The 13,039-nt window shown below is 41.0% G+C and overlaps 1 protein-coding gene across 7 annotated transcripts in view; it reads right to left on the bottom strand.

Annotated features, from left to right (window-relative positions):
• lrba (LPS-responsive vesicle trafficking, beach and anchor containing) overlaps nt 1-13,039 on the bottom strand; it is a 229,435-nt gene that overhangs the window by 139,725 nt on the left and 76,671 nt on the right. For all 7 annotated transcript variants that reach the window (XM_088075889.1, XM_088075891.1, XM_088075892.1 and 4 more), the window contains exons 30-33: nt 8,631-8,800; nt 6,772-6,856; nt 6,119-6,252; nt 4,720-4,781 (exon numbers count right to left, since the gene is read on the bottom strand). In XM_088075889.1, the coding sequence (XP_087932015.1) occupies nt 4,720-4,781; nt 6,119-6,252; nt 6,772-6,856; nt 8,631-8,800 (451 nt within the window). The remainder of the gene's footprint in view (nt 1-4,719; nt 4,782-6,118; nt 6,253-6,771; nt 6,857-8,630; nt 8,801-13,039) is intronic.

Genomic DNA, 13,039 nt, shown 5'->3' with positions numbered 1-13,039 from the left:
CTTTTGAGACGCTCCCATTGGTAGGTGACATAATGTGGACTGGTCTGTGTGAAACAATGTCAGCCAGTGATCTTGTGTTATAGTTAAACAGTAGCTAAAACATGTTTCTGAAAACATTTGAGGTGAGAAATACGCAACTCAGTCTTGGTTTATATTTAATCAGCGCTCCTTAGTTTTGCTGTTTGAGCTCAGTTTTTTGGCCTCCGTTTTTACTGTACAGGAAGCAGTATGTGCCTTCCTGTTCACAAACCCCAGCTATTATAGCCAAACAGGGAGTTAAACTATGTTTCTGAAAACATTTTAGGACATAATCACTGCGGTAACATAATCTGGATTTACATTCCATTAACACTGCCTAGTTTAACCATTTGATTGGCTTTTGGTCTGAGTTTGAGAGACAGAGAGAGGAGCAGGTAACTCTCTTGATCTGCTGGTGGCGCTATAAAAGTGACAGGATGACCAAAGTAGAATTCATCCTTTGGGGACCATTTCACGGCAATCCATCCAAGAGAAAATTAACAGAGGTGTATCCACCAATAGTACAGCATTGCCAGGCAGATATTACAGAAAGTGATAAGTCTTTACCTGGACATTTTTGAGGCAAGTGAACATAGTTTTTTTGTATTTTGTTTAGTTGAACTGACAGTTAAGAAATAGAAGAAATTCAGATATCAAGGAGAATTAATTTTTGAGTAATTACACTATATGCATTAACATTATATGTATTTGTTGATGTGAGGCAGTGCATTCTTTCATATCTGGACTTGACCATCATGAAACCAGAGCCCCTCCACTCCACAGCTCTCTCTGTTCCTTCCACTCCACATACAGGATGCATTTCTGATAAATGGCAGAAGGATGGATGGGCTGACAGAGGGGCCGGACAATAATGGCTGATCTACAGGACACAAATGCAGCTACTGAGGAGATTTATGGGCCTCTGCTCATCGTAGACTGTCCAGTAACCGATGAGATGATTTCTCAAAGCTCCGAACGGACGGCAGCGAGCGCACTGGAAAGCTCTTTCTCTTGTCCCAGCGCATTATTTATTTATCAGATGTTTTGGGTAGAAGCCACTTCAAAAGGTGTACCCAGGAAACAACACGCTAGCCATAAACATGACAGAGACGAGAGAGAGCAAGTGTGAGAGGGAGAGTGAAACTGTCAGAGCGAATCAGGGCCACGGGACGAGGGGGAGAGTGGTTCTTTACAAGCAAGATCCTCAGTGTGGCTCACAAGAGAAAACTTTGATGATAGTCATGAAATATGCAAGAGCTACTCTGAGGATGCCATCACATTCAATAACCTAAAAGGTCTATGATGTTTTAATATTAACCTGACAAAATATTTTCTCGATTTACTTGTGTTTTGAGTAATCTTCGCAATCTAATTGTTCTAATACCATGTATCCATAATAATCACCAAACTACACTCTCAAAATTATATTATAAGCATTCCTGTATCCTGAGTAAAGCAAATGGGCAACTCAGAGAAAAAACTCTGCAACAACTTCTCTAATGGATTAACTGTTTATCTGTTAAAGAAAAAATGGCATAAAAAAATCGTAAATACAAGCTATTAAAAATGTGTTTATTTGATGGTTTTTCTGAGTCTTCTATAGTCGGGTGTTTTGGTCCGTTAGTAGAACAAACAAGCATTTAAATTGTCATCTCATACCCTGGGAAATTGTAATGGCAAATTTTTCAATATGTTTTGACATTTTATTGAGCAAACAGTTAATTGAGAAACTAATCTGCTAATTAATTTGTAAAAGCATTAACAACAACCTGAAGTGACAACAATTCCAGGCACAGATGCAGTAAGTAGCAGTCAGGTTGCACAAAACACCTTACATTTTCTCCTTAAGTATGACATTTTGGGTTTAATTTCTCCTTAGCTGAGGGACTTATGTAAGGTTTACAATCCCTTAAAAGGTGTCATTAGTTAAGGGGAAATGTTAAGGCATTTACTGCATTTAAAGAGATCTTATAGCTGTAAAATTTTACAGTTTTCATGGAGACTGTTTGCCTGAGATACCCGTTATCTTCTCACTTGGTATTGCCTCACATAAGTGTCCTATGGCAGCAGAAAAGTAGACAAGAAAACAAAATGGTCAGAGGAAGAAAAGATCATACTTTTGTAGAAACGCAATAAAAGAAAGCATAATACTAAAACAGAAGACAACAAATGTGTGAGGAAATTGAAACACTCAAATCTATAGCGTAAAATCACAAGTGTGCCCACTGGGTTCATTAAATTTTCTTACTCAGCAACATAAACTCAGATATGTTCCAGTTAAGATAAGAGTCAGAGGCACCTTAAGTTTTCCTTTTCCTTACTTTGGTAGCTTGGTCTTTTTTGCAACGGTATTGAGATTCCTAACAACCAAGACAAGAAGGAAACCTAAAAACCTAAGCGAACCTTTACCCTTATGGAGAAGACTTAAAGGTGTTTTGTGCAACTAATTTTATTTTATGGGAATCTTAACTTGAACTTTAAGTAAAAAATCTTAGCTTAAGGTGTTTTGTGCAACCTGCTTCTACTCTTTCTACTATTTTAAGCGGCACTCTGCTCTGCAACTACAGTATATGATCATTAATCCTCATTTTGTATATTCAGTATTCAGTATATTCAGTAGTCTTCGAGGATCAATATTACAGCGGAGAACAAGGCAGCACACCACCCCAACAGTTAATGTCTGATCAAAATGGTCCTTTAATTGGGAGCACAGTTGTAGTTGTTTAGAAACAGGGCACTATCAAACAGCGGTTTACAATCCCCTCCTCAATGCCAAGCTGATGTGGCCGCCAATGCAACTTTCATAGGATCCCTGATTAAAAACTGCTCTGCAGTCCCTCTCCTCCTGACCCTTCACCCCGGCTCCACTCCATCTCAGAGCTCAGGAAATTAATTACAATTTCACAGAGATGGTATCGCGTCGCATCTCCGATGAAGGTGGTGTGGGGGTTGAGGGGGGAGAAAAATCAATCAAAATCATCTCCATCTACTCCCTCCAACTGGTTGGCTGGAAAGCAGGAAGAAGTCGCAACATGGCTACAGAGGCACTTCCTGTGAGAGGAGTGAGCGCTTCCTGTGCCAGAGGGCCCGACAAACTTTGCTAAATAATGTCATCAATCACGGCACTGGCTCACTCTCACTGCCCCGTGAGGAGAACAAACACACAAATAATTATACACAGTAATTTAGCCCAGAGGAAAGTCTGTTCCTGTTTTCTTCTTTTCCCCAGTGGAAAGCAGCATATCGCCTCTACCGTCCTCCCCGCTCATCTCCCCCCCTCGGCACAACAATAAAATTACATTTGCATTAGCTGTGAGAGAATTTGGTTGGATGATTTATTGAAGCAATCAACACTACGCTGGCCAATCCCTGTTCCCCTCACTGAGAGGGAGCATGTGTGTGTGTGTGTGTGTGTGTGTGTGTGTGTGTGTGTGTTGCAGAGATTGGGTGGGGTAGCTTTGAGCTCAGAGAAAGGAAGAAATAGCTTGGGCTGGGGACCAAAGGGGGGAAGCGAGGCATGAGCTGTGCAGCGGAGCAATCACCAAGATTCTGCCTTTGATTAGATTAGCATTAAACAACACCCTGACAGATATGACAAATAGGTGCATTAGAGCCTGTCATTCTTCCCTCTTTGGTTTTCTATCTAGCTTTCACTCCTGCTATTCCTTCGTCTCTGGACATTATAGGGCTCGCATTCCCTCCATGTGTCCCACTAGTGCAAATCTATGCGCAGCCCCTGACATTCGAACAGATGTGTAATCTGACTGCATTACCTTTTTAGAGAAGACGCGAAGTGAATAATGGGAACCAAACAGAGTCGGGGTTAAAAAGGGGGAGAAGGTGGAGGAAACAGATGACAGGCGCTTTTTCTTTAGAAAATAAAGCTGATAAAATAAAATAAAAAGCCAAGCGCAGTGGTGAGAGAGGCGTCATTAATCAGACGTGTTTTTGTATTATTGGATATCTTTGTTTTTTCATGAGGTGCTTTAAATGGGAAAGATGCAAACAAACAGGGCCAGAGGGGAGTTATTATCTGTTGTCCTTGTCACTGGATGTGTGTATATGAGGGCGAAAAATGAGAGCTTCTCCACTGAATAAATACAACGTTTTATGAGACGCATTTACACATAAAGTACACCGTGCGCTGTGTTTTGGTCCACACACTAAATTAAAGAGCCACTCTGTAGCTTTGTGTCTCTTCATGCTAATCAGCAATCCTGAAGTGATCTATTGACATCCCCGATCATTGATCTGCCCACGCCTGCTTATGATCCCTGAATTAGTATTCATGAATCCGGCAGCAGCTAAATAAACTTGGCAACAAAACACCCACAAGACAACAGAGAAGAGAGGGATAATCAATGCAAAGCACCATCAAATCTACATTATCCCTCCTCATCAGTTTGGCCAGGCCACAAGGGCCGGCGCTCGGGTCAGAGGTGACGCGGACAGGTCGGCCACCCTTGACCCTCAAACCAATATTTGCGGTCAGAGATGCCTTCTATCCGGTTTCTCTGCCCCTCACTCGGTGACGGGGTGAACGTGGGAAGGTAGACAAGGTAGTGTGGAGGGAAAGATAAGGCGCCGGATGGCTCACTGTCTCCACTCTGTGCTGTGGATTTACTGCACTCAAGGTGAGCCTGATAAATCACATCGTTGGAAAAGCGGAGGGGTAAGAAAAGATATAGATGCCAGACTTGCCTGTGAACACAGAAGCATGACGAGCTCCACCACTGAGCTGCTGGACTTCATACACACCAGACCTAGAGAAGAATGAAAGAAAGGGATTCATACATTTGTTAATTATCAAGGGGTCGACAGATTATCGGCCTGGACGATTATTGGGGCCGATATTTGGCATTTTGTAGATTATCCGTATGTGTGTTTTATTTAAATGATTGCCAGAAAAAAATAATTAATTAAAAAGTGCAAAGAAAGTGTGCAGTGGAGGAACTTTTAAACCGTATTTTTAAAATTTCTTTTGTTTATTTATTCATTTTTTATTTAAATTTTCATTGGACTTTATAAAAAAAGCTGCTGTATTTGACATTGAAAGTTTCAGTTTTGCTTAATCATTTGCTGAAGGCATTCAAACTTTTTTGTTGGAGTTTGTTATATTTCACACAGAGAGACTGTAATTTTCAATGGAAATGCATATTGGTTCCAAATATCGGTTATCGGTCTCATTAACTACTAATAATCTGTATCCGTATCGGCCCTGAAAAACCAATATCGGTTGACCCCTATTTTAAACAATTATTCGTGTGTTCTATTTCATAAACCTTCCTCTGTGCTTGTGGTCATCAGTACACACACACAGACAGATACGGATTACCTAACCTTGTACCATCTGCAAGAGAGCAGATAGTATTGATGGGCCTAATGAGCCGACATGATGTTACTGTAAACTAATACATATTTGGGCCTTGTATTACAGGCCTGACTTAGTCGGCATATGTCCCATTGATCCCTAATGGCAAGTCCTGGGCTTTTAGAGGGCAGGGGGCCACTAGAGTGTCCAGAGTGTGATGCACATGCACAGACGGGAAGAAGGCAGAGTAGCCTTTGGTCTTTCAGTTGCTCTTCGTATGACACAGAGACAGACACACACACACACACACACACGCGCACGCACGCACGCACGCACGCACGCACGCACGCACACACACACACACACACACACACACACACACACACACACACACACACACACACACACACACACACACACACACACACACACACACACGCACGCACGCACACACACACACACACACACCTCCCCCTGCCTTCTCTTCAAGCCCCCCTGCAGCTATCAATCAACTTTCCATTTTGTTTGGTGGCAGCAGACATCCCAAACACTGCTATTAGTGGCCTGGCCTATGACCTGGACCCCTAGAAACCTTCAGCACAACTACCAGCTCTGGCCTCAACGCACACTCATCACATTATTAGATTAACAGCAGCCTGGATATGTTATTGCATTTAAATGAGGACAAAGATGCTCCACAGTTGAGGTCTGAGAGGAAGTTAAAAAAAACAACAAAGTGACCTTCAAGAAAATGGTATCTGTAATGAGTCTCTGTGATGTTGTACTTACTCGTGCCCTCAATGAGGAGCTCTTGTCCGTGGCTGCCCAGCAGGGTCCGAGAGAGGAAGGGGGCAAAGTCCACAAAGATCTCTCTCAGCAGAGGAGCTGCCTTCTCCAGAGCATGCTCCAGGCGCTCTGAGATACTGGAAATGCAACCCAAAAATACATAAACACTTTTGTATAATCTATGATTGAATGATCAATTTCATGCTCAGTTCGGAGAATGACCCTCTGATTTTCTGTGTCTGTGTTTACTTGATATTTCTTGTTTTGTTTTTTGTTCTTGTTTGCTTTTTGCCTTCTTTTTGTTGTGTTTTGTCATATTTGGTATTGTTTAATTGTCTCATTTCTTTTGTTATTCGTTTGATGTTATGTCAAATTTTGCTCATGTTTTATTATTTTCTGTTGAGATCCCCCTTTTAAAACATGGTAAATGCTACTTAAAATGAAACTGACATGCAACTTCAAAATAAGAGAAGTAGATGCCAAATTTAAAAATATAACATCAGTTAAATATCTGAAAAATATAATTAGGGCAAAGCAACAGTCAGTGGGTATGCATTAATATCTGATGCTTATGTGCATAAAAACCTGATAGTATATGCGCCTGTGTGTGTGCATGTGTGTATGTGAGAGAGAGAGGAGAAAAGAAGATGAATCACCTCATATTGGGGGCTGTGTTCTGGGTCACAGGGGAGAGTGGGGGGACAGATGGCAGGCTCGCGCTGGCTGGAACCTGGCCGCCTGCTGCAGGGAGAAACCAAAGAACTCTGTTATTAGTCTGGATGTTGGACAAGAATAAGACGCTATACACACACACGCACACGCTCGCACACACACACGGTTATACATTATACGACCAGGGTAGCACCATAAACCTGTGCGGAAACATGCATCTTACGAAATAATACAATGGCCTCCATTCAAATGTATAGAAGAAGGGGATTTATGATCAAATAGGGCAAGTGGGGGTACAAGTATAATTTTATGGTCAGATAGTGGATGATGTACTCCAAGCACAATATGTCTTCCTTATCAATATACAATTCAGAGGTTTTCATGATGGAAACCTCTAAATTGTGCGCTGAAAGGCTGGCAACATTTCAGTGTCAGCTGCAGTCACACCTAAAACAGTGAGATTATTTTGGAATGCTGTTTTTTAATATGTCAGCCATATATCAAACAAACGCACAACAGTAAGCATTTGTTGTAAGTAATATTTTCAGTGATACACCTGTGTTGGAATGTGAAATGCTGCTGCTTGCTTAAAATTGTTTTCACACATTAAGTCATTACATACCAATTTAGTCCTCTGGGCTGTTTTTGTGACTGTTTCATTATGCAACTAAAAGGTGCTTTACGACTTAATTCTGGAGACAGAGGCACAAACGGTACAAAGTCCGTGTTTGATTGATCTGGCAGTAAATTCACTTCCCTGTGGCTCATAAATAAGCTAATGCCCAGCTGAATATGGAGGAGGGGGATTCCTCTGGTGTTTCAGCGGGCTTGTTTTTCCAGCCAGGACAGTCTCCAAGCAGGGATAACTCTTAAGGAATGACAGACAGTGTAATGTGGGCTGGAATGTGTGTGCGTGTGTGTGTGTGTGTGTGTGCATGCAAGGTGTTAAGCAGCGCCATGTGGGCCTGGTGAGAGTATCCCTCTCCAGCTGAAGTAGCTCCTTCAAACAAAGAGGAGTAAATGAACGTCTCCATTAGTCCTCCCACTGCCCCACTAAAACACACTAGCATGCTCACAAAGCATATTTACTCAACACTGCTCGCTGACACAAAGCACCCTGTGCATACAGCTTTAACACTTATCATTATTCACATGCACGCGCGCACGCACACACACACACACACACACACACACACACACACAAACACTCCCCAGCCTGATTTTACAGTGAATGCATAATCTCCTAAAACACACGAACCCCACTCTCAAGTCACTCCCTCCTCTCTTAAACACACACAGACTCCTCAGTGAAAAAACATTACATTTTTACACACACTAACATAGGAGAATGTGACAAAAAAAATAGCTGGCCATTCAGTCATTATTTACGGTCACTGCTGAATCAGTAAAAATAAGAGAATTGGTGCAATAAAAAAAGATGTGACTTTAATATGTTTTATTGTATTTTATACATTCACTTTAATTCATACTTAAATGAGAAATCACTAACATAACATCCCTTTTCTTTTATTTCTACATATTTTGGCATTCATGTTTGATCTAGTAATTATGATTTTACATGTGTCTTTATTTTTAATATATAAACAGTTATATTTGGGAAAATTCTACTCTACTTAATCAGTGCATCTCTCTTGTTCCATGTTTTCTTCTCAAGCCTTTAGCAGCTGGCTTACATTGTACAGCGCAGCAACGTTATTTTTGTAGCCACGCAGAGGTGCAAAATCTCTACATAAATAGACATTTTCATGGATGTCTCATCCAGGTTATGACTTATCTGAAGACTGCCCTCCTAAAAATTTAGTATGTGTCTTTGTGTACTTACTTGCTGCAGAGTCTGCAGAGGCGCCCTGGGAGGCATCTCCAGAAGACACTACAGCGACACTGTCCATAGGTGTCCCACCAGACACAGATGCAGCAGTGGCTGCTGGAACCGTCATGGAAGTGCCTGGGGATGGTGTCAAGCCCACTTTCTTGGGTGCAACGACGACACTTCTGTAGAGAGACATGACAAATTATTCCCTTAAGTGTCACCTTGACACAACTGTAAGACAATGCTAACAGCAAAGGTTCGCAAGGAGCTTGATAAGGCTCTAATGTACACAGTATGGCTGGAACAACACCAACTCCATCTATACATAAGACTTAAAGAGTAATTCCAAGGCCACATCACAAAAATAGTTTAAAATAATTACATACATCTTGCTACAAACCAGTAGCTACCAGCAGCAGTCTTTATTCTTGATAGTCTTGTTGTTTACTTGACCACAGCCAATTCTAATAGAACAAAAATGCATTTCATTTTGCTTGCTAACCTAGTCTTTGGCATCACAGCATGTTGTGTACCAGCAATGTGCAGGTTATATTTCTGTCATATCAAATCAAGCCCACTTTGGATGAATGTTTTCAACTTCTACCACATAAACTAAGACTTTTTGCAATCCCTGTGACACATGTAGTATTATATTGTTGCATTTTTTAAAAAATCATTCACTATACAGTGCCAATATGATACCTGGGTTATGGTATGTATATCCAAAAAGTTTGTTTTTTTTTTCAAACCATCCTCTGAGGACTAATTTACCACAACTGATGAAAGTTTCAGCAGTAAACAAGAAAGTGTGCAGGACTTCTTCTATTTATTGTCATTTTTTAGATCCAGAAATATTTCGTTTAAAGATTAAAGTAAGAAAATCTAACAAAGCATTTGATTCCAACTTTTAATGGCTGAGCTTTCTCAGTACTTATACCCACATTTTTGCTGGTAATAAAAAAGTATTAAGCTTTAGCTTTGGTTAATTTTTACATTCACTTTTACTAAAACTGCTAAAACAACTTTTTTCTAGGTTGAAACAAATATCTGATCATTGACAGCTGCTTAAATTTCTAAACACAGTTATCTATTCAGTGATAATGCTACTACTCTAGATGTTCCTCCTGTAAAGTCACAGGAAGTGTTTCTCGTAGTGATGCGGTACGACTGAGTGGAGTTCAATTCCCATCCGGCGAACAGCAGATGGGAGGAGAGCAGCATGCAGATAAGCTGTCAGCTTAGACCAAGGCTCTGACAGACCACTGGCCATATCAAAGAGAGCCTGGCCCTGCTTATCAGTGCTGACACAGAGGAAGCAGTGTCTAATCACTGGCTACTGCTCCCTCTCAAAAACGCAAACCAGGGCAGGCTCACCACGTTACGCAAGCATGCACCAAATATGCACAAAATTTGAATATGGAAAGAAAAGATGGGCGGCACACAAAAAAAGAGCTAACATACATTCCTGCACATTCCCAGTCAGCGTGTGTTCACGTTTTTATGCACACACAGGAGGATAGCGGGGTCTGGCTCCCTGCGGTGCAGACAGATAGCTGGCTGCAGCATCAAAAGGGGTTTTCAGCTGATTTAAGGCAGGTGATCAGATCTATTAAAAGTTACTGTGAATGTTAAACCCTGACAGCTGACCTTTGCTTTGCCTGATCTATGATTTAAAGATAATAGAGCTGCATAAACGGATCCCAGTGGCTTGACAGCAGTGTTTAAAATACAAACACATAATGAGAAGGTCCAGACTGATACATAAAAACAGACGTAGCGATTGGACAAAATGAAACCAGTATTGATAGCTTGAAAGAGCAGAGATAAAAGTATCTGGTAACCTTTTTTTGTTCTGATAGAGAATAGGCTGGGTGGTGGTATCAGGGAACAAGGGCGGTGCTGACGTGATGCACCCCAGGTGTCAACAGCAGAGGAGGGAGACAGAGAGACGGAGGCCGCCTGGTGTGTGCAGGCTGAGAGTGTGTGTTTGGTTGTGTGTGAGATTGTGTCCAAAAAATACCTGAATATATGCATAAGAGAGTACAAATAAATTCACGAGTGCACAAGTGTGCGCGAGTCTGCCAGTGAACATGTCCATGTATGTGTTTGGCCTTCCATCTGTTCCCCAGCAAAGGCCCAGTGAATTATTCAGCAGGTCATTAGCCACACTTATCATGAGTGGGCCGCCCCAGTCGATTAATCAGCCGTCAGCGGCCCCACTCAACCCACAAACAGGAGCCCACGGCAGTGTGTGTGTGTGTGTGTGTGTGTGTGTGTGTGTGTGTGTGTGCGTGTGTGTGTGTGTGCTGGGCTAAGGCTGAATTATTTAAAGGTTTTAACCTACAATGGATAAGTGCAGTAAACACTGTGATTCCAGTAATCTCTGCTATTTTAGGTAAAACGAGAGCGAGAATGAGTAAGGAAGTGTCAGTGGTGTGTATGTGTTTGAGTGTGTGTGTGTGCGTGTGTGTAAAAATACCATCCTCTAGAGTGTTAACAGAGCCAACTCATGTGAGGGAGGGGGGCATACCCCCGGCAGAGCTTTGATCTCCCCTTTCACCCTTGTTTCATGCAGCCCCATGCATGTGAATGTTCAAACTGTTGTTCGTTGACATACACACAGACACATTTGCATGTACACACTACTGTCAAATCTACTGCGTTTAACGCCACGGCATCTCAAGCTGTGATTGGCCGATGATGGCTGGTGTGGGAGGGGCATTAACTTGATGACATCGGTGATTAATGAGGGGTGCAACTGGGACCTAAGGGGCTCGCAAAGTATGAGAATAGCAGAATCTCGATGTTTTTCATGTGTTTGTGAGTGTGTGGACATATGTATACGTGCATGGGATTTGCATCAGAAATGCATTGGTTGGACTTATTTATAACAAAGCAAAGCCAGAAAACATAAAGCACAGGAAGAAAAAATTGAAATTTTGCCTGAAGAGTTAAAAAAGTTATAATATATTAACTGTATACTTTATGCAGTGTGTGGATAGGTATGCACATAATAATATGTATGTGCAGGTGTTTTTGTACATGCATATACTGTAGTTACTGGAGTGCAGCCCTTCTCTTGTAACTCAGAGAGGCATGTTGGGAGGTATCATGTCGTCTGGCTTTGGTGAATTTTGTATGTTTTATGCAGCTAGTTAATAAATCACTTTAAAGAGGATATGTATACTGTACAGGGCACTCATATCACAATACCATAATGTATGTGTGATAAAGCATGTGGTAATACTGGCTCGATTTTTTGTAGCGAATATAGTGTAGTAGTACAATAAATGTTAAATAGGCTGCATTCTAAATGTACTTTAAGCTCTGATTTTCTTCATTTAAGTTTAAAATATTTTGCTGGATGTGGTTTTATCTGTAGTTTGATTCTTTAAAGGCACATTTGCACCCTGAAATAAAACTTTTTTTTCTCTTTTACCTATAGTGCTACTTAGCAATCTAGATTGTTTTGATGAGAGTTGCCGAGTGTTGTAGATGTCAGCCCAGAGATGTCTGCCTTCTCCTTCTCTATAATGGAGCCAGATGGCACTCAGCTTGTGTTGCTCAAAGCGCCAAAAATACATCTGAAAAGCTCAAAAGCCATGTATTTTTTTAGAAATCATGACCTGGTTACTCAAGATGATCTACGGACCTTGTTGTGAGCAGTTTAATGTAGAAACTACTTCCTTTCTACCAAACTAAACCCACCAACAGTATCACTACGCAGAAGGAAGTGCGCATCTACTCATGGCCGAGACCGTCATGCTCGTAACAGTGCAAGATGTAGACATTAATAGCCTCCTCCTCAGCTGAACTGTAACGTCAGCCAGCTAAGTGCTACCATGCATGCTGCATGAAGTGATTTTGGTGTGTGTAGCTCGATAGAAAGGACATACTTTATTGCATTAGAATGCTCAAGATCTGTGGATTATCCTGAGTAAGCAGGTTCTGATTTCTGGAAAGCGACATTGCTGTTGAGTTGGTTTTTTTTTATATATTTTTTGTGTGCTTAGAGAACCACAAGCATAATGCAATCTAGCTTCATTATGGAGAAGGCAGACATCACTACACTGATATCGCCAACACTCAGCAACTCACACCAAAACATTGTAGCACATAAATGGCACTACAGGTAACAGGAAAAAAAGTTCTTTTTTTCTTTGAGTGGGGTTACCCTTTAATGTTGATTTGATTTCCAGTAAGATTTCCAGTTGAAATTTACTACTGTGATCATCATTACTTTTCAAATTTGAAATGTTTTGCTCCAGTAGATATCTTTTAACATTTAACATTATAAAGATAATTTTAGAGGACATGTGGCTAAAAATGTTTATATAAAGTGTTTGCATAAGAAAAATATTGGTTGATGAAAACTGAAGCTTCTTCTCAAATATATTAATCAAAACCTAAGAACCTAATAA

The sequence above is a fragment of the Plectropomus leopardus genome, chromosome 3, assembly GCF_026936395.1.
Source record: "Plectropomus leopardus strain MGB_pleo_1.0 chromosome 3, ASM2693639v1, whole genome shotgun sequence".
In the NCBI taxonomy this organism is placed as follows: Eukaryota; Metazoa; Chordata; class Actinopteri; order Perciformes; family Serranidae; genus Plectropomus; species Plectropomus leopardus.
The sequence above is the reverse complement of the archived record's forward strand: the minus strand, read 5'-3'. Positions and strand labels throughout refer to the sequence as shown.